Below are 22,224 nucleotides of genomic sequence, written 5' to 3'. Positions count from 1 at the left end.
TCCTGTCTTCTCTCCCCTCCATCCATGTCCAGAATTTCTCCTCTCGCCTCCATCCATGTGCACCTACTTCCTCTGTCTTCCCTCCCCTCCATCCATATCCAGCATTTCTCCTTTCTCCTGTCCCCTCCATCCATGTGCATCTCCTTTCTCTTTCTTTCTTTGCCTCCATCCCTGTCCAACATTTCTCCTCTCTTCCCTGCCCTCCCCTCCATCCATGTCCAGCATTTCTCCTCTCTCCTCCATCCATGTGCATCTACTTCCTGTCTTTCCTCCCCTCCATCCATATCCAGCATTTCTCCTCTCTCCCTTCCCCTCCATCTGTGTGCATCTTCTTTCTCTGTCTTTCCTTGCCTCCATCCCTGTCCAACATTTCTCCTCTCTTCCCTGCCCTCCCCTCCATCCATGTCCAGCATTTTTCCTGCTCTCTCCTCCATCCATCCATGTTCAGCAACTCTCCTCTCTCCCCTGCCCTTCCCTCTATCCATGTCCAGCAACTCTCCCCTGCCTTCCCCTCCATTCATCCATGTCCAGCAACTCTCCTCTCTCCCCTGCCTTCCCTCCATGTCCAGCGATTTCTCTACCCTCTCCCCTACCATCCATGTCCAGCGATTCTCTTCTGCCCTCCCTCCCATCAATGTCCGATTTCTCCTCTCTCTCCGCTGTCCTCCCCTCCTATCCATGTCCAGTGATTCTCCTCTGACCACCCCTCCCATCCATGTCCAGTGACTCGCCCCAACCTGCCCCCTTTTCAGTCCCCGAGTTCCAATTCCAACCCCAGCCATCACCTTCCTGACCATAGCTTCCCACAACAGCCCTCCTTTCCTTCCTGCCGACCTGCGTTTAAAAATTTTATTTTACCTCAAGTCGCAGCAGCGGTGGCAGTGAAAGAAGCAGGTTCGCCTCCAGCCTTCCTTTCCCTCTCAGTGTCCCACCCTCACGGAAACAGGAAATTGCATCAGAGAATGGCAGGACACAGAGTTTGGGGGGTGGACAAGAGGGGGGGGATGGTGTGAACAAAATGGGGAGGGATTGTGTATTTAACAGGCCTTTAGTGCTAGTCATTCATATTTTTAGTCAATATTTTAAAATTGATGATTCATGAGTAATTTGCACATTAGGGTGGGTACTTTCAATGTGAGAGGGCTCAGCTCAGCACGCAAAAGAAGTTTATTATATAAAGAACTTGCTTGACTGAAACTGAATGTAGTGTTTATCCAAGAAACACATTTTAATAAAAAAGGTGAACGGCTTTTGCATTACAAGCATTACACCTAAATCTTCAATTGTTCACTTAAATGTGTTCAAAGAGAAATGGTGTTTCTATCTTATTCAATTCACTCAGATTTACTGTGATAGAGGCGGTACAAGAGAGCAATGGGAAGTTTCTTCTGGTGGTGAAAGATATTTTTGGGTAAACGAGTCACCTTAGTTAATGGATATGCCCCTTCTGATTCTCAAGACTCTTTTGGCAGAGAGTGTATGCTGCCCTGCTGGCTAAGGTGCAAGGTCAAATACTGGTGGGAGGGGACTTTAATTTTGCTATTTCTCCAAAACGGGATAGATCAGTCTCTGCATTCAGAGGCACCAAGAGCTTATACTCAGCTTTTGAAAAATGTTGGGCTCCTGGACGTACAGCGACCTAAGTTTTCTACAGAGAAACTCTTATTACTCGACTGTACATGATAGTTACACCAGACTGGATATAATCTTGGGAGATGGATTTCTGGGTGTACAGCCTAGGGGGGAGGGGCTGGTATAGAGTCTCCATCATGGTCAGACCATGGTCCGGTACACTGTGATTTTAATTTTAGGGACTTCCCCAGGGGTAGAGCATATTGGAGACCCAATGAAAGCCCAGTACAGGATCACAGGGTAAGTAGGCTGAGGTGCAGCATAAGCTAACTCAATATCTTGAGTTCAGTGATACACGAGAGGTTAGTGCCTCCTCTGTGTGGGAAGGCTTGAAAGCTGTTATTGAGGGGGTGGGTTCCTATTAAGTGGGGTTCCAGAAAAAAGACAGACTCAAAAAAGAACAATCCTTAATTAACCAGATAGAAGAGGTCGACTTGAGGTATCAAAAGTCTCGTAGATGGGTAGACAGATAGCGGATGGAGCTGCACACTATTTGACTGCCTGATATATACTTTAAATTGAGAAGGTTCCAACAATAATATTATGAGCATAGTGACAAATCTGGGCGCATGTTGATGAGGAGGATTAGGGAGCACCAGATTCAACTTGGATCCTCAAAATTAGAAACAAGGGAGAACTGGAAAAGAGCAGCAAATACAGAATTGCTTTTTAGATTTTTATAAGTCATTATGTGCTACTGACATCCCTATAAAGGAGGAGGAGGTACCTAATCTTCCCGAGGCGGTACAGGCCAAGGATATGGATCTCTCTTCTCATGAAGTAGACATCATTATTAAAAATCTTCCAGCTAGTTAATCTCCAGGCTAGGATAGGGTCTCCAACACCTTCTATAAGACCTTGTTGACTCCAGTGTTAGCAAAATATTTTAATGCTTTAAGAGATGGGGGCTCTCTTACTTCACAGAATACAGCTGTCTGTGGTTCTTATCGCTATATCTCCCTGATAAATGTAGACTTAGACACTTCTAAGTTAGTTGCTAACAGGTTAGCTCCACGGATGCCAAGGGTAATCAATTCTTCAGGCAGGGTTTGTGATGGGGCAGTAGACGATGGACAATGTTAAAAGAATTCTCCATATAGTATGGTTGGTACGCTCTAGAAAGATCCTAGTTGTTAGCCATTGATGCAGAAAAGACTTTTGACCGGGTACACTGGCCATTTATGTTTGCTACTTTACAGAGATTTGAGGTAGGAGAAGGGTTCTGTTCCTGGTTATCAGCTCTATATTCTAATCCTTTGGTCTGTATCAAAATAAATGGGAGGTATACATCTACATTTCCTCTGGGCAGAGGGACCAGACAGGGATGACCGCTCTCACCATTATTGTTTGCTCTAGTGATGGAGCCTTTTGCACAATGCATTCGAGAGCTCTCAAACATAAAAATGTGTCCTTATAGGACATGATGTCCATAAGATAATATTTACCAATGATGCCATTTTGTTTCTTACTCAGCCACATACAACCCTTCCCATTCCGATTGAAGAGATTAAGTTTTATGGGAACGTTTCTGGGTTTAAGACAAAACAGAAGTGCTTAATTTATCTTTGGAGAAGAGTTTGGTTGATGCCTTGAAAGCCAACTTTCCCTTCAAATGGGTGACTTGCCACTTAAATACTTAGGAGTTAAAAGTAGCCCCTTCTGTTGATCAACTGAATTATCTACCTCTTGTACAAGAGATTCAGGTTGACCTCAGGGAATGGAATGGAGGACCATACCCTTGGTTGGATAGAGTGACAATTCTATAAATGAATGTCTTTCCACGATTTTTATATTTATTTCAGTTGCTGAAATTCCAACAAACTCTAAGACTCTTGAGACAATGGCAAAGATTGTTTGTACAATTTATTTGGCGAGGATAGCTTGGACGATACTTTTGTATCATAAAGAATTAGGAGGGTTGGGAGTTCCCAATTTGAGAACATATTACATGGCAGTGCAATTGCTCCATGTTTGGGAATGGAAATCAAGGGGGCAGCTTAAACCCTTTGGACAGATTGAGCAAAAATTATATGCAGGTAAAGTACCTCTTTATGGGATTCCATGGGCCTTCTAGCATGCATCCTGGTATGCCAATATTATGAATCCCTTTTAAAACACATTATGAAATTAAATTGTGGCGTCACACTGCATCTGGGGGATTTGGGAGGCAGTGAAGATCATGTTAGACACCTCTCTCTTTGATGTTAGATGGAGATACTCCAATTTATGAATACTCTTTCCAGGGACAGGAGGATAGAGGTCTTCGATTTTTGGGGCAATTATTTGATGATAGGCAACTGAAATCTTTTGCGGTGACTTTTATTTATATCTCCATCTTAGACACTGTCTTACTACAGGGTTGTATAAAGCAGCGATTACTAGCGATAGGAGTCCACTGGAGGTATTCTGGTCTCAGCCGGATTGTTCTAAATGGCTGATTTCTAGTTTATGTAAAATAGCTAGAAAATATAAGTTTGTTAAACTACCATTTAAGATCATGTGAGGGAAGGATCTAGAGATGAAATACCTCTGATAACGCTTGTACTGATATTGTTAAAAAACTAAAAAATTTGTTCGATTTCAGCTATAATTAAAGAAAACAGACTAAGACTATCAACGTGTTGGTATACTACTCCACAATTTTTAGTCAAGAAAGGCCTTAAGGCGGACCTCAACTGTTGGGGACAAAGTGGCAATATTGGTTCACTTTCACATATTTGGTGGGACTGTCCAACTGTAGTAACCTTTTAGTTCTATGTCAAACTAGAGTTTATGGGAACTGCCAGAATGAATTCTGATTTTTACTAGAGAATTATGCCTTTTGAATTATATCCCAGTTGATGTGGAACTGGACTTGAAATTGTGCAATCTCTTAAAGTGCTGTATTTATGCAGTATGGTTTGTTATTTCAGCACTAGATGGCACCACAGGAAAACACTTATGGAGCATTTGGCAGCTCTCAGGCAGCCAAAGACACAGTTTTCTAATCTCTGGCCCAGAATAGTCTTATTTAGATAGATCTATTTCCTAGACCTTGTTGTGGACTGGGTGTGGGGAGGCTTTGGGAGGGATTTGGTGTACTATATTGGAAGTGTTATTTCTTCTTTAATCTGTTCATTGTATTTGTTCCATAAAATTATTCTTCAATTAAACCATAGGTATTAAAAAAAAAAAGAAAGAACCAAGCTCCTCTTTATGTAATGAGCTTGGTACTTTTGGATCATCCCCCTCCTCGGGAGGAAGTTCTCCCTTCTCTAAGGACTCCTCTGAATAGACCAAGGCCACATCAGATAAGGAGAGATCAGCTTACTCCTGGAGGTCTAAATGAGATCTCTTAGGAGCAGGAGGGGCAGCGGGGTGAGAAAATGGAGCACACTGCAGCAACTCTGACTGTCCCTGCTTTAGTAAATAAGTCTGATGTAAGAGCAATATAAAACAAAGATCCTGATGCAACTGAATGCATTGTCGGGCACCGAGGCTGTGCTCCGCACATGATCAGACAACAGGCTGTTCCTCACTGCCAGTTGGCCCTGACAAAATGGCACCCATACCACGCTCTCCTGCATCAAACTGCACACCAGCCCTGCCAGAGACCCCGAAGTCCCCAGTGTAAGAACATAAGTGCTGCCATACTCAGACAGATCAAAGGTCCATCAAGCCCAGTATCCTGTTTCTAACAGTGGTCAAGTACTTGGCAAGATCCCAGAACAGTAAAACAGATTTTATGTTGCTTATCCTAGGAATAAGCAGTGAATTTTCCCAAGTCCATCTTAATGGCGGCTTATGGACTTTTCTTTTAGGAAATTATCCAAACCTGTCCCAGTATGGCAAAGCTTATATTCTTAGGACAACCCCCCTAAGTATCCATGTTAACCTCACAGGCCTCCAGGCCTTTTTATTAGTATCCCATGCAGTGAGCAATGTTCTTGTACCTATATTTCGGACCATGATTCCTTTCAGTTCATCCACTTGCGCCTCGATTTCTGTCACACGGTCAGTGCTCTTGTTCTCAGAGTGGTGTTTCTAAAACAGAAGATGCAAATCCTGCATTATTGAAATGTGCATTACAAGTACATCTGGGAAGAAATATGCTTTCCCAAGAAAGAAGTTAGAGACATGGCTGAGACACACACACATATATAAAGAACTCAGAGGCTCATGCGCTTCTCAGTTCAGGGAAAGGCAATTTATTACATTTGTACCCCGCGCTTTCCCACACATGGCAGGCTCAATGCGACTTACGAAGCAACAATGTAAATAGTTACAAAGTTGTAACTAAGTATAGCAAGATTTGTAGGACTTTTTCCCTACTTCAATTAGTGTGTGTAACTTATTACAAGTACCTGGAGACAAGGATTAATACACAAACACACTATAAAAAGGTACCCCTTCTTTACACTAATTTAATACACATCTTAAATAGTTTATTGGACGCAATACTCGCTTCATATTAAATTAAAACAAGCTGCCTGAATAGCTGTTCAGTTTTGTTTCTTTTTCAAGTTTGCTCTTTTTTTTTTTTTTTTAACTCATATGGCTGTAAAATACATATTAGTTCAATGAAGTGAATAACAATACAATTTCCATGCATTCAAGTGAACTAACTTGGCAATCACATTCCCTTCTCATATTTATGTGAAAGTGGCTCAAGTATCCAGCATCTTTTTCATACCTTAACCCAAGAATCTAAAGTACAACAACTGATATGACAAGGGACTGTATACATTCCATAATTTACTTCTAGATATTTACCTGCTTTGTATGGGAAAAAAAAAAAAACATTTCAGCAATGTTCCAGAGTACAATTTTCCCATATTTGTGTGATGTGAATGTCCGAATCTAAAGCCATGTCAACAAAGCGTGCAATTCATTCCGAGAGATGACAGTCATTTTGTACCCTGCTTTTTATCCCCATACAGGAGCTGTTCCTCTAAACCAGTGGTTCCCAAACCTGGTCCTGGAGGAACCCCAGCCAGCCAGGTTTTCAGGATATCTACAATGAATATTCATGAGAGAGATTTGCATGCACTGCAGCCACTGCATGCAAATTTCTCATATGAATATTAATTGTGGATATCCTGAAAAGAACCAGGTCTGGGAATCACTGCTCTAAACTATGCCCCCTCTCACGATACATGTTGCATCATTGCTACCAGTATCAGCTGCAGAATACCATGATGGAATACAAATTCAATGTGATATGTTGGTGATAGAATTGGATCTCTCTAAGCCTACACAGATGAGACGCAGGGCCTTTTTGGAACTGCGTCCCAGAGTTGAAGCTTTAGGAGCAAATTTTGTATTACGTTTTCCTTGTATTTGTAATATAATGCTTGAGGGTAAGCAATTTCAATTTATGGATCCTAAACAGCTTAAAGATTTCCTAGATGCTAGAGTTGAAGTGAATGTTGTATGCCTTCCCAAATAGCAGGCTGGGGTTTGAATACAGAGGAAGCAACTGTGAGGTTTCCTTTTTTCCTATTTTTTCTCTATTATTAGACTTTCTAAATCTTGGAATCATTTTTCTTTATTTGTGGACGGAAGGGCTATTTGTCATTTTTTCCTTAAAATTGTATTTGAATTTCCTGTTTAATGGAATGCCGATTGCATAATCACATTGTTTTGTGATATATTATAAAATATCAATAAAGAAATTAAAAAAAAAAAAAAGAGAACTGGAAAACCAACATCATCAACCGTGTTCTGTTATGATCCTGGTAACATAGTAAATGATGCCAGATAAAGACCTGTATGGTCCATCCAGTCTGCCCAACAAGATAAACTTATTTTACATGATATGCAATACTTTATATGTATACCCGAGTTTGATGGGTCCTTGCCATTTTCAGGGCACAGACTGTAGAAATCTGCCCAGCACTGTTCTTGTACTAAAAGTTCTGAAGCTAACGTCGAAGCCCCTTAAAATTTACACTCCAGCTCATCCTTATCTATTCAGTCACGATCAGGGCACAGACCATAGAAGTCTGCCCAGCATTGGTTTTGCCACCCAATCTCTATAAGATTCCGTGGATCCATTCCTTCTAAACAGGATTCCTTTGTGTTTATCCCACGCATTGGTGTGCACTGCTCTGTGTATACCAAAAGCACTGTATTATTTTTTTTTCTTCAGGAAGGGGTTTTGATCCCTCTTAATCAATTGATGGCAGTGTGGATAGTGTCTACAGCATAGGGCCACCTGTTTAACAAGAGCGGAATCAGAGACATGGCTCTGTTGCGCACATACCCAAAGAAACACACAAAAAATGATTTAGAGGCTCATCAATTCCTCACTGAGTACAGGGAAGGCAGTACTGTTTTTCATTCAGGCAAATGTTTGGATCCCCCCCCCCCCCCCCCCACAACCACTTAAACTGCATTATGAATAGCATCTGCAGCACCACCAATTTTTATTTGGGCGACATAGGAAACATATTAAAACCACTGGGATTAAGTATTTCTCTTATGCACAATATTTCTCTTATGAGTACTGGTTTTGGCAAATTATGTGTATGGATGTGTATGCTCAATTTGAAAATTTAACCCTGATAAGACTAATATTCTTTTGGTTTGGGAACTCACTACTCTCCCAACCGCAAATTTTACCGAAATTGGCTGGAGCGGCGGTCCCTATCTCAAACAAAATCAAATTATTGGGAGTACTGATTCATTCAGGCATGACAATGGGTCAACAGATTAACAGTGCAATTCATAAAATCATTTTTCAAAGTTAAGATGCTTCGACGACTTAAACTGTTACTAGATCCTAGTCTTTTTCAAGTAGTTATTCAATCCATGGTTTTATCCCACATAGACTGCTATAATATTGTTCATCTGGGTCTGCCAGATTGGGGGGGGGGGGGGGGGGGGAACCTACAGATTGTACCTAACACAGCTGAAAAATGAATTCTGGGAGGGTGCTTGGTTTGATCATGTCTCTCCATTTTTGGTGAAACATTGAACCATGACAGATAAAGGCCACATGGCCCAGCCCATCCAGTCTGTCCATTCCTCCATAACCACTAACTCTTCCTATTCCTAAGGAAAAGATCACAGGCAGCCAGGCCGTGCAAAAAGTTTTGATACAATGATAAACTGAAGAGGCTGGAGCATGAGGGAAAAGGCAGGCGGGAATTTCAGGCCTTATGATGGAGCAATTCTGTGCAAAAACACTACAAATGAACTATGTAGGACTTTAAAATATTGTGACATTTTCACAAATTTTGCACAGAATTTCCCCAGGAGTAACAGATACAAACATACACATCTCACATACACTAACTCCTACCAACTTCACGGCCCCTACACACATCCCCTATTCATAGCTGAATGCCACCCTAATGAGAGAGACTTACTGCAAGCCTCCTCAAAGAATCTCTCACACAGAGAAGTCAGTCTGTCATCAGAGGAAAGAGATACATGCCACTATCACAGTGTAAGCTGCACTTTCCAAACTTGTTTGTTTTTGGTTTTAAATACACACAAGGCCGATCAATGAAAACAGCAGATAAGAACTAAGTTCTGAGGATCCTGCCTGCAAGTTTAATCAGGATCTTACCCACCCCTGTCCCTTGCTGATCACATGCCTTCATGTGACAGATTAGAAGGGAGGTGGCAGCTCTGGGTCTCTACTCTGCGCACGCTCATTACAGTGACACTACCAGCACAAAGAATGCTGCTGGGCAGATTAAGAGGGATAATCCCTCATTTTATTTTGATTTCTTTTTTCATTTTGTTTCTTAAGAAATCAGAGGTCCTTTCACTAAGCTGTGTTAGGTGTTAACATAGCGTAATACAGGATACGCTCAGGTGTGTTGCGGTAACTGCCAAATGTGCGTATGCTAACCAAATATTTTTATTTAATTTTTTGAGTGTGTGTGTCAGGAGACAGAGAGAGGGCGTTCCTGTGCTAAACATTTAGAGTGTCTACATTAGCATGCGCTAACTGGTTAGTAGAGCAATATCACATGATCCCTTACCACCTAAAAATGGGTGGCAGTAAGTGCTCATGTGGTAATTCTTTTTAATGGCTGCCCACTAATGGCAACATACATGGCAATTAATACAAAAAAAATAGAAGACTGGGCATTTTATGGCTGCGGTAAACATGGCCTTAGCAAGTGGGAAAAACCTGCGTTAAGTACACACTTAGGCTACTTTTTACTGCAGCTTATTAAAAGGACCCTTTAGAGTTCACTAGGGAGGGAGGGTTTAAGGTACTCCCAACTTGCTTTGCCACTCTTATCCATATGATCCATGTAAATTAAGTTCTACTGTGCTGATCTTTACAAATGGAACAGGCAGGTATTGCACTCAAGACACTTGTGAAGTATGAACAACCTGTGACAACTGTACTCACCACCACTACTGCCCCGCCCCCCCCCCCCCCAAAAAAAAAAAAGTCAGATATTAAGAAAAGTGAAATACCTAGCAGTAAGTCTCCAATAACGAGTAAAAACATGCAAGAAATTGTCACTGTTTTACTATCAAGACTGCTTGATGTGTTCAGGTAACTTATCTGTGAAGAAAATTTACATATTCTACTGCTTTGCAAATGAAAGAAACATATTTACCTTTAAGGAAATTGCCAGAATAGAAGCAAAACAAGGAAAACAGCCGAATTTGCCCATCCTAGCTAAGGAGTTACCTGGCTAACAGGGGTTCACGTAATAAAGCATGGTAAGTTTGGGCACCTTATTCAAAAATGTTTGGCTAACTGTGCGCAAGGACTCATCTAAATCCCATGGTAAAAAAAAAAAGAAGATATTAGCTATTAAACACAGATGCTAAGAAGTGCGCAGAAGACCCGAAGGCTCAGGTTTTTTTTCTCTCTCATTTATTTTTCATTATCTCTATATATAAAAGGCACCACCAACGTTCTAAATGAAGCCTCCAACCGGAAGTGTGAAGGGGGAGAGATATCCGGTTTCCCCATGAGTGTCTGCCCCGCCCTCGCTCTCTCTGTAACACAAACAGTGAAGGAAAACACAGCAAAGCACAAAATCAAATCGCTCTCTCTGTAACAGTGAAGGACTCAGAGGGGGGAGGGGAGAGAGGGCAGAAGCCCTCACTATCTCCGTAACACAAACACAGCAGGAAACTTAACACTGAAGGACTCGACTCCGAGGGGGGAGGGGACAGAGAGCACAGGGGAAGGGAGAGAGGGCAGAGGGCAGGGACACACACACTCCCACATGCACACAGAAGAAAACCTTGCTAGCCCCCGTTTCATTTACATCAGAAACGGGGCTTTTTTACTAGTTATCAAATAAAACACACAAGTCAAACTACTTGTTACAGAAAAATGGAAGGAAGCAAGCTGCAAGAAACAGTATCAGATACCAAAAAAAAAAAAAAAAACAACCCCAAAACAAACCAATCTTCTTAGACCACTATGAGTCATATTTTCAAAGCACTTAGCCTTCCAAAGTTCCACAGAAACCTATGGAACTTTGGAAGGCTGCAATCTGCAAGAAACAGTATCAGATACCAAAAAAAACAAACAAACCCAAAACAAACCAATCTTCTTAGACCACTATGTCTAATGGAGGGGTTGCAATATGACAAGAAAGTCAATTAAAGAGGAAAACAAAAAGAAAACTAAGGAAAGGCTAATCACACCAGATACCCCAAACTATAGCTTAGTCACTTGCTAATACTATCAGATAGTGATCATCTTCACATCCAAGAAAGCTGCTCTGGTTGAAAGAAAGTATATTTCACTTCCATATAACTAAGCACTTATAAGCTAGCAAAAACGATGTTCCCACAGACAATACATCCTGACGCAATGCTAAGAATGTTTTCCTACAATCTGTAGAAAGCTCGTGCACAAAAACACTGACTTGTCATCGTATCAGCATTCTACAGTTTACTGACTGGAGACTTTTGTTTGAGGATTGTTCTGCAGGGCAAAGGTCAGAGACAGCTCCTGGGGAATGCCAGAGCAGCAAAGATCATACTGCAGCACTGGACATAAGACTCCTCACTTTCCTACTAGACCTAGCGCAATAGTTTTTACACTTTAATGCTTTTGGAATTACAGGATGCAAGGCACACCTTCAAAAGGGAACAGTAAATTCTTACTGATTTGGGCCCCTTAAATTTAATCCCTGCAAAGGGGGAGAGGGGAAGGGAGGAGGAGGCTAGTTCTTGAACTGTTAAGGATATAGCCTATTTTTAATGAATAAGCTTTAAGTTGTCAGTGGTTTTGGGGAATGAAGGGTAATGTTATACAGCATGTACATGAGGATATAAGAGCACAGTTATCTGAAGCTAGGGTCCATCAACCAAGAAAACGATCTAGGTGTCATTGTAGATATGATGATGGAATCTTCTGCTCAATGTGTGGTGGTGGCCAAAAAAGCAAACAGGATGCTAGGAAATATTAGGAAAGGGATGGTGAATAAGACTGAAAATACTATAATGCCTCTCTATCCCTCCATGGTGCGACATCACCTTGAGTACTGCGTTCAGTTCTGGTCACCGTATCTCAAAAAAGATATAACGGAATTAGAAAAGATTCAAAGAAGAGTGACTAAAATGATAAAGGGGATGGAACTCCTCTCATATGAGGAAAGGCTAAATAGGTAAGGGTTCTTCTGCTTGGAAAAGAGACAGATGAGGAGAGATATGACTGAGGTCTACAAATCCTGAGTGGTACAGCACGAATAGAAGTAAATCGATTTTTTAATCGTTCCAGAAGTACACAGACTAGGGGACACTCAAGAAGTTGTATGAAAATACTTTTAAAACAAATAGAAGGAAATAATTTTTCACTCAACAAATTGTTAAACTCTGGAACTCTTTGCTGGAGGATGTAACGGTTAGCATATCTGGGTTTAAAAAAGGTTTGGACGAGTTCCTGGTGGAAAAGTCCATAGTCAGCTATTGAGACTGACATGGGGAAGCAACTGCTTGCCCTGGGATTGGTAGCATGAAGTGTTGCCACAATTTGGGTTTCTGTCAGGTACTTGTGACCTGGCTTGACCACTGTTGGAAACAGGATACTGGGCTAGATGGACCATTGGTCTGACCCAGTATGGCTACTCTTATGTTCATATGAGTATATTGACATAGGATGATTTATAGATGGGGGGGGGGGGGGGGTGTAGAAATACAGGGAGGAAGACTGTATTATTAACAGTTTATTGTTGTTGTGGGGTGAGCAGAGTATCTGGCTTGAGGGGATGAGATCTTGTCAATTATGTACAGAACTGTTGAAATGTAAATCTTAGTTTATAATTATTGCATTGATACTCATTGTTCTTAAACTATGAGATACTTAAAATTCTGCTGCCTTTCACCAATAAAAATGATCGTGTGTAAAAAATAAAAAAAATCCTGCAGAATTTTAAAATACTAAGTGCAGAATTTCCAAACATTTTGTACAGAATTTCCCAGGAGTAAAATCATACCCTCCATAGACCCCCAATACAACTTTTGCATTACATCCCAACAAGTACATGGCAACTTCTACAGTATTCAACAAACAATTCTATAGATACGGAAGGCAATCTCCCCCTGCCTATACTGTTTATATAACAAATACAATAATGAAGGAGATATCTGAGCGCAACTAGCACTATTTCTGACCGAAGATGAGGGACATTTTCTAAAATGAGGGACATTTTCTAAAACTAAGGACTTTTTCCTCTTGAATTAAGCATATCTTTTCTGATGTTTCTTTCAAGATAGAATGTTTGCTGATGATTAGATATATAAAAAAATAAAAAAGATTGGAGAGCTTTATTTCCTGATAAGACTGAATGAGCAGAGGCTGATTGGCTACGCCAACTTCCGGCGTCTGACGCTAGAGGGTATTTAAACCTGAGAGGCCATTTTCTCTTTAAGCTGGTCCGTTGGAGCTGTTTGATTTTTGAGCTGAGGTGATTTAGAAGAAAGTACTGTATTTTTTTATACAGTCGAGGGTAAGGCTTTCATTAACATATTTTTCTGTTGTAGATTGACGCAGACCATATGACCCTGAGGCAGGTAACGAAACGCTGGGCATCGTTGGTCGTGGTCGCGCTCAGCGTCAAATAAAAAAGAAAAAAGAAACTACCGGACTTCTATAAAGCTAAATAGCTAAATAGCTTCTAAGTCTAGAACTTTGTATAGCATATATATCCTCATATCGTAAGAAAAGTAATAAGAGAATGAGAATGATTAGTTATATGTATAAAATATCAAAAAAATTTTCTATATGAGGTGTTTGCCAGTGATGAAACAGCCCAGCCCCCGTGAGCTTTCTTTGTTATATAGCCGGGGGTTTTTGAGGCAATACCTCTATGATTAAACGATCGAAAGATTTGTTCTTCGGTCAGAAATAGTGCTAGTTGCGCTCAGATAACTTCTACAGTATGCCAAAGCTGGAAATGTTTCCTAATATCCTCTAAAGTGGGCTAGCCTCCTACCATTTGTGCTGCCAGAACACTGGAGAATTCACTGTTCATAGCATAAGGAAGAGCTGTCTGTGCCCTGGAACCATACGTGGTTTGAAATCTCTTCTTGATTTCATTCAGGAAACCAAAAGCTCTTGAGCGCTCAAAATCCTGGAAGGAGTAACAGCAAAAAGATATTGGAAAAGATTATTTTGAGTCCCTGTCTTACTAAATATTGCATTTTCATATTTTGCATGCAGATCTCACTTGCTCTATGCAAATTATCCACTGAAAAGCTAAACTTTTGAGGTGTGTCATCACACGGACAAGCCATAAAAGACAAGGCAAGATGAGCAGTGTGGTGATACGAATGATCAGCAATGAGGCCACAAAGCACTATGGAATCAGTTTTGCCATCACCACAGCACATCGATGCAATATTCTGTTTGCAACGAATAGATGGTGACCCAATAAATAGATTTTCAAGTGTAAATAAATGTGAAAGTTGAGCCAAGCTACACATAAAAATCCTTGTACAATACAAAGAACATTATCCAAAATACTTACATCATCTGTTACACAAAGGTAAATGATCCTGTCTTGGCAAATATAATGAAACAAATAACTGTGAAAGGAATGCAAGACATAGTATTAGAGCAGAGATATTCAACCTTTTCATCTCACAGCACATTCACACGGCGCTACAATTGTCAAGGCACACCCCCACACATGGCCCAGCATTTTACCTTCTTCCCCACCCCCACAAATAGTCCAGTGTTTACCTTCCCATCTCTCCACCCCAAACACAGTCCAACATCTCTCCCTGCTGTCCCCTCTCCAGCTGATGACCAGGCATCTCCCCTTGTCTCTCTCTAATTCCCCCACCACCATCCTGGTATACCATCTAAAAATGTTCTTGTCTCTAGTGGTCGGCAGCAGTGAGCAGTGATTCATACAGCCTGCTTACACCAACCCCGGAGCCTTCTCTCCGACGCTTCCTGCCTATGTGGAAGCAAGAAGTTATAAATTGATGCTTGCTGCTGCCGACTGCTAGAGACGAGAAAACTTACTCCGTTCCGGCATAAATTAAGCTGGTTGAACTCCTGCGGCATACCTGGACAGCAGCTGCGATACACCAGTTTAAAAATGCTGCATTAGAGAGAGGATACGTTTTACCTGTGAGTTTTTTTTAGCAACACTCTCCCCAATTTATCTTGCATACAAATATGTGCCAGTTCTGGATAACAGCTGGAATGTATAATCATCATCATGTATTGTTCGCTCTTAGAGACTGGACTCAATTTTTTTTTCTTAAGAAAAAGATGTTTTGCTTCATGGCATTCCTAGATGTTTCTGACACTCCCTAGAAAAAACAGAAGACTTTTCTGGATCTGTGCCAGAGAGTCCTTGTTAGTGGATGAGATCTTTTAATTTCCTTTCAAATGTATTATTCAATTTTGGAAGAATTTTCTTAGGATGGAAACAAAATCGGTGGTTTAAAAAAAAATCAATATAATTTTATTTTTAACATTTGAATGAGGTTTTTCTGAAATTAGTAAAATACTGTTAAAGAAAATAATTAAAATTAAATCTGAGACAAGCTTATACTTCTAGGTTCTTATATTAGAAGCACTATTTGTGTTTTAGACATGGATAAACTAGCACTTGCATAGACATCAGAATTTGGACTTTACAAAGGCAGAATAGAATGTCTAAAAGCTGTTTGGCTCGAAATGGGCTTCAATAGTACAGTACTGCTCCTCCTGTAATGATACCTTCAAAGACTTAAGATGTTGAGTAGCTGAACAGTTGCAGCACCCAATTTGGGGAGATTTTCATCGTCTCTTACTCAGAAAAGAACAGAAATGGATTTTTCAATTGCATTCATCCGAACCACATGGCCTGAATGTGTTAGTGGAGTGCAAAATTTTTTTCTAAGCTTCTTAAGTTTATATGGTACTTAAGTGCTTGCGTTTTCAAAAGTGTTTACCCCTTCAAGGATCTGAATTGACACTGACCTTTTTCTATATATAGCCACACCTTTTGCCTTGGCAGCCATTCTGAATGCTGAGCATGGCAGTGATGTGAAAGTTTGGACTGCGAGTATCTTTTATGTTTTTAAATTTATACTATGTATTCTCAAGGTTAATACAGTTGTTCTTTTAAACAGTTCATTCCCCTGATGAAGCTTCGGCGAAGCAGGGCCTCTGTCAGGAATCTGTATTTGACTTTTACCAGTATGTGAAGTTTGAAGCTGAAAGAGTTCAATCTCATAACTGCCATTGCAATTGCTTTTTTCATGCCCAAGAAGAGAAGGATATCTATGGAATACTCTAATACTCCCATGCAGTTCTTTCAAACAAGCTACGTACTTGTGATTTTTCTATTTATATATAAAAATGTATTGTTAAAAATTTGAAGAAAATGTTTCAGGTAGAAGATGGCATTTTTGGATTAAAAGGGAGTGGAGTTTTCATAACCATTGATGTGTTCTTGGCAAGCTTGATTTCTGCATATTGAAGCTCGAGTTTCCAGGACTAACTGAGGCCTTTTCTCCACATTTTTGAGAAATCCCTTCTCTTACTTGATAGTATTGAATATGATGTGATAGTTTTCTATATATATAAAACTCACCCTCAATGTTCTATTGGCTGCTGACGTCACTGAAGCCAAGGTTCGTATGTTCGAAGCTCTGAAGCCTCGAAAATCACAGTCTCTGGGCCCCGCCCTCGCGTCAAACGTTATGACGTTGAGGGCGGAGGCGGAGCAATTCACCGCCCTCGCGTCAAACGTTATGACGTTGAGGGCGGAGGCGGAGCAATTCACCCACATCGACAACGGGGGGGGGGGGGGGGGGGCTGGGGCACAGGAAAGCCTTGCTAGCGCCCGTTTCATTGGCTCCAGAAACGGGCCTTTTTTTACTAGTTTTTTTATATTAAACACATTCAGCCTACATGTATTTTTGAATAATTCCAAGCCCTTATAAAAGATGTCATTACAGCTGTTGCCTTATGAAAGGGGAAGAGAAAACAATTCAAATGGAGGAAAATCCTCAATTAGCTATGAAAGAAGACAAAGTGCAACAGTTCTGCTGGAGATATGTTCTTAAATGATCTAGAAACCACACACAGCTAATGGGGGGGGGGGGGGGGGGGGTGGAGGGGCTGATGAACAGGTGAATTCACTTTGAATGTTCTTTATTGAACACCATACCTTTCTCCATTCTGTATCATTAACCAAAATAACCTGAACTCTGCTCCAGCTCATTCAAGCATTTAATGCAGATGTGAAATCTCTCGGCCTCTTAAAAATCTTGGATTACTGCCTTCTACGGCCCTGCTGCTGGATAGCTTCATATAACACTCATAGGACATTACAGCATCTCAGCTAAACAAGGAGAACAGAAAGGCAACTCTTTTCTCTCCTCCATCCCTCATCTGAATTCACTGAACAGAAAGTATGAGCATAAAAGAATGCTTCCAGTCAGCATTCAAGTCAAAACCTCATGAGCACACGCTGTGAGCTTTAACTAAGAATCCTCTCTCTCTAATCTAGGTAAGTCTCTACATGCAATTTGCTAGCAGTAGGCTCAGTAAAATAGCTGCTGCAAGGGTTCTGGCTTCTCCCGTATATGTAGTAAGTAGTTAGTTGTATATACCAAACAAAATGCATGGAAAGGTGAAAGGACACGCATGAAGGAAACCAAGAAAAAGTATTAAGAAAGATATGAGCATAAAATAACATTTTATCCTATAATGTATTTTTGATTACTACTGCATTCATGGTTTTATATCTGTAATCTACCCATGACAGTAAGGACTCACCAGAAATCTTACAGGAGGAACAAACATATACAATGATGGCATTAAGGGGTCCTTTTACAAAACTGCAGTAAAAAGGGGCCTGTGGTAGTGTGGGCATGCACTGGGCCACTTTCTACTGCAGCTAGGAAAAAAGGCCATTTTTTTTTAATGGGCAGGGAAATGGGCATGCGCAAAAATTAAAACTAGTGAACGCCTATTTACAGCCTGAGCTCTTATCGCCAGCCACTGACTTAGCAGTAAGGGCTCAAGCACTACCCACGCAGTAACCATGCAAGCGTGTGCCAACATGGCTGCATAACCAATTACTGCTGGGAACACCCCCCGCGGTAGAAAATAGAAGAAGTTTTCTACTGCAGGATTTGGCGTGCACCAAACTCGGAATTACCATTGGGCGCATGCGCTACCCCAGCGGTAGTACCGAATTGGCACACACTACCTACGCGTTAGCCCTCCCACCGTTTTGTAAAAGGGTCCCTAAGTGAATACAGAAGACAGGGTGAAGAGTCTTAACTCATCATCCCCACATTAATTGGACAGTATGTACATAATTTTATATTGAAAATATTAAAAACCCTGTAGGCTAAGTATTATTATAATCGGCTATCTTCTTCACAAAACAGTGTCACATCCTCCTCCCGCAGCTGGCCTGCTATCGAGAATGCTTTATGATGTTGCTGTAACAACAGTTTTAAGTTTCAACACAGATCAAATTAGGGAAGATGGAGCTTCTCAGCTAAATGGGGTATTTTTACAAACCCACAGTGGCAACTGAATTGTGATCAGGAGGAAATGTTCAATAACAAAGTTTCTAAAGTTACAATCCAGGACAGAGATACCACAATAGATGTTTGCATCCTCTTCCCCCAACATCCAATAAATTCATATTTGGCTAGTAGTGCCATGGTGAAGCACTGACATAGAAAACCCCATATCCATTCCTCCCTCTTCACCCCACCACTCTTCCTCCCTTCTTCCCAAGGACAGGAAGCTCTTCATGGTAGTGTCGGTGCAACTATATGAATAATCTTGTATGGTGCCTAGTACACTGGCAGACATATCAATAAACAGATACAATAATATTCTACAGCAGTGCTACCACAGAAGGGTGTGGTCACTCACTTTCCATGGGAATATGTAAGTTTGTTGTTTTCAGAGGGAATCTTGGCTAGGATCTGTTCTGTCACTTCTAGAAAGTTCCCTCCACACCAGGCATGTTTGGCAAGGATAGTGGTGCCTCTGGCAACAGCAGCAAACAGGATAGCCATGATTCTCTGTCAAAAGAAAAATTAAAATTAAATAAACACATAAAAACAAAAATAGTAAGGCACGATCAGAAGTTTTTCATGTGTACCATACAGATAGTAAGGCTAGAACAATATTCTTTGTGCTCTTTGGGGAAATCACCCTTTGATAGCTTCATCTAACACTCAGGGACTGAAGAAAAACTAGCTTTAGTTTTAACTGCATTTAATATTCTTTACTTAGGGAACACAGTATCTGTCCAAGTACCATGACACAGAGAGACCATATTATAACCAGTTTGTAATTAAATTTCCCTGGGGAAGCCATTTCGATAAGATTGTCCCAAATGTCAAGGACTGTGATAGATAAAAGCTAACAGAATAAAGAGTACAATTTTAAATTGATAGAGGTGAACATTACTATTTCCTGGAAATTGGCGGTGGTGGAGAAGGGTACTGAGAGGAGGATGATATTTCCCCACCCCTAGCTGTCTGTTCGTCTGTCCAATTTAGATTGTAAGCTCTGTTGAGCAGGGACTGTCTTTTCATGTTAATTTGTACAGCGCTGCGTAAGTCTAGTAGCGCTATAGAAATGTTTAATAGTAGTAGTAGTAGTAGTAGTAGTAGTAGTAGTAAATACAGTTTAAAACTCTGATTTTCTTGCTTCCTACACACTGGAAATTTGGAGTATTTACTATCTATATCTCTTATTTGTGCTCTTACTCTATTCTCCAGTCCCAAATCTGGGCTTGGTACCTAATTATCAAAATGGGAAAATTAGGTTCTTACCTTGGTAATTTTCTTTCCTTTAGTCACAGCAGATGAATCCATTAACTGATGGGTTGTATCTGCCTACCAGCAGGTGGAGATAGAGAACACTGAAAGACCACAGTGCCTCTAGGACGGCTAGCCCCAACTGCCTTCAGTATTTGAGATTTCCAAAGCAGAGTGAACCATAAAGATATACAATAACATAAACTTTCCTCACAGCGAACAATCGCCCCATAACAGGAGCATCAAAGGAGGGACAATCTCCACCTCCTGTAGTACAACATCATGCTGAAATTCTGATAACTGTTTTCCAACTGCTCCCAATCAGATTTATATCTGCATGAAAGATCTGAACAAAAAACAAAGTCAGACAGGGAGGGATCATGGATTCATCTGCCGTGACTAAAGGAAAGACAATTATCAAGGTAAGAACCTAATTTTCCCTTCCTTGTCATCAGCAGCAGATGAATCCATTAACTGATGGGATATACAAATGCAATCCTGACTTAGGGTGGGAACAGGCCACACCACGAGCAAATACTTGAGCTCCAAAAACAGCGCCCTGCTTTGCTGCAAACTCCAGCCTGTAATGCCGGGCAAAAGAAAGCTGAGAAGTCCAAGTAGCTGCGCTACAGATCTCTTGAAGAGAGAGTGCACACGTTTCAGCCCACGAGGAGATGGCTCTCATGGAATGCGCCTTAAACGCTTCAGGCGGAGACCGACCTGAAAGCAGATATGCAGCAAAAATGACTTCCTTGAGCCAACGGGCTATAGTGGCCTTAGACGCCAGGCCTCCACGCTGAGGACCTGACAACAAGACAAGAAGGTTATGACATCTGTAGATACTGCAACAACGCCCTGCGGACATCCAGAAGATGTAACTGCCCAAAGGAGTCTGGGAACTCTTCCCTAGAAAAGGAAGGAAGAAAAATGGGCTGGTTCAGGTGAAATGCTGAAACCACTTTAGGCAGGAAGGAAGGCACTGTACGTACCGTTACTCTGGACTCCGAAAATTGTAGAAAAGGGTCCCGAAAGGACAGCGCCTGCAGCTCAGACACGCGTCTAGCCGAGGTCATGGCCACCAAAAAGACTGTCTTGAGAGTCACATCCTTCTGCAAAGCTCGCTTAAGCGGCTCGAAGGGCAAACACTGAAGAGCCTTCAACACCAGCCCCAGGTTCCAGGCCGGACAGGGCAACCGGACAGGAGGATGGAGCCTAAGCACCCCTCTGAGAAATCGGGCAATGTCCGGATAAGCAGCAAGGGACAAGCCAGCGACTTTCCCTCGATAGCATGATAATGCTGCCACTTGCACCTGCAGGGAATTGTAAGCCAGGCCTTTTTGTAAGCCCTCCTGCAAAAAGTCCAGCACCGTCGAGACTGTAGCCCACGTGGGTGTGATCGCCTTTGAAACACCTCATGCCTCAAATTTGCGCCAGATCCGAGCATAAGCTGCGGAGGTGGACAGCTTGCGGGCCTGCAAGAGAGTGGAGATGACCTTGTTGGAGTAGCCCTTGTCTCTCAATTGCGCCCTCTCAATAGCCAGGCTGTAAGACCAAACCGGCAGGGATCCTCCATAGATACCGAACCCTGAGCCAACAGGTTCGGCTCCAGGGGCAAATGCACCGAAGCGTCCACCAACATCCGGTGGAGATCTGCATACCACGGACGCCTTGGCCAATCTGGAGCGATGAGAATCACCAGACCTTGCTGCTGTCGAATCCGCAGTAGGACTCGCCCTATCAGGGCCAAGGAGGGAACACATACAGGAGCTCCAAGGGCCAGGGTTGACCCAGAGCATCCAACCCCGCCGAGTGAGGATCTCTCCTTCTGCTGAAAAAGCGAGGTACCTTGGCGTTTGCACTTGATGCCATTAGATCCATTCCGGGAGTCCCCCATTTGGCACAAATCTGAAGAAAAACTTCTTCTGCCACTTCCCATTCCGCCGGGTCGATTTGATGCCTGCTGAGAAAATCGGATTGCACGTTGCTCTGAACTGCTATGTGAGCTGCTGACAGAAGCTGCAGGTGAAGCTCGGCCCAGTGGCAAATCTGCGCGGCCTCCGCGGCCAGGGCCCTGCACTGAGTGCCTCCCTGACGATTTATGTATGCCACCGCTGTTGTGTTGTCTGACAGAACCCGGACAGCAAGCAGAGTCTTTTGAAAGGCCATAAGAGCCTGGAATATCGCTCTCTGTTCCAAGCGATTGATGGACCACCCCGCTTCCACGGGTGTCCACAGACCCTGAGCATAGCTTCCCTGGCAATGCCTAGAACGCTGGCATCTGTTATCACCAGGCACCAAGAAGGAAGCGCAAGAGGCATTCCTTGGCGCAGCATCCTGTCAGAGAGCCACCACTCCATATTGAGCCGGGACACA

General features: G+C 42.0%; 1 protein-coding gene across 2 annotated transcripts in view; it reads right to left on the bottom strand.

Moving 5' to 3' along the window:
• LOC115458706 (vesicle-associated membrane protein 7) overlaps positions 1 to 22,224 on the bottom strand; it is a 48,044-nt gene that overhangs the window by 8,455 nt on the left and 17,365 nt on the right. For both annotated transcript variants that reach the window (XM_030188531.1, XM_030188532.1), the window contains exons 2-5: positions 18,956 to 19,105; positions 14,580 to 14,637; positions 14,046 to 14,183; positions 5,565 to 5,655 (exon numbers count right to left, since the gene is read on the bottom strand). In XM_030188531.1, coding sequence (XP_030044391.1) covers positions 5,565 to 5,655; positions 14,046 to 14,183; positions 14,580 to 14,637; positions 18,956 to 19,101 — 433 coding nt within the window. In that variant the 5' untranslated portion in view covers positions 19,102 to 19,105. The remainder of the gene's footprint in view (positions 1 to 5,564; positions 5,656 to 14,045; positions 14,184 to 14,579; positions 14,638 to 18,955; positions 19,106 to 22,224) is intronic.

This window comes from Microcaecilia unicolor, unplaced genomic scaffold, assembly GCF_901765095.1.
Source record: "Microcaecilia unicolor unplaced genomic scaffold, aMicUni1.1, whole genome shotgun sequence".
Taxonomy (NCBI): domain Eukaryota; kingdom Metazoa; phylum Chordata; class Amphibia; order Gymnophiona; family Siphonopidae; genus Microcaecilia; species Microcaecilia unicolor.
Note: the sequence above shows the minus strand (reverse complement) of the source record. Positions and strands in the feature narration are given on the sequence as shown.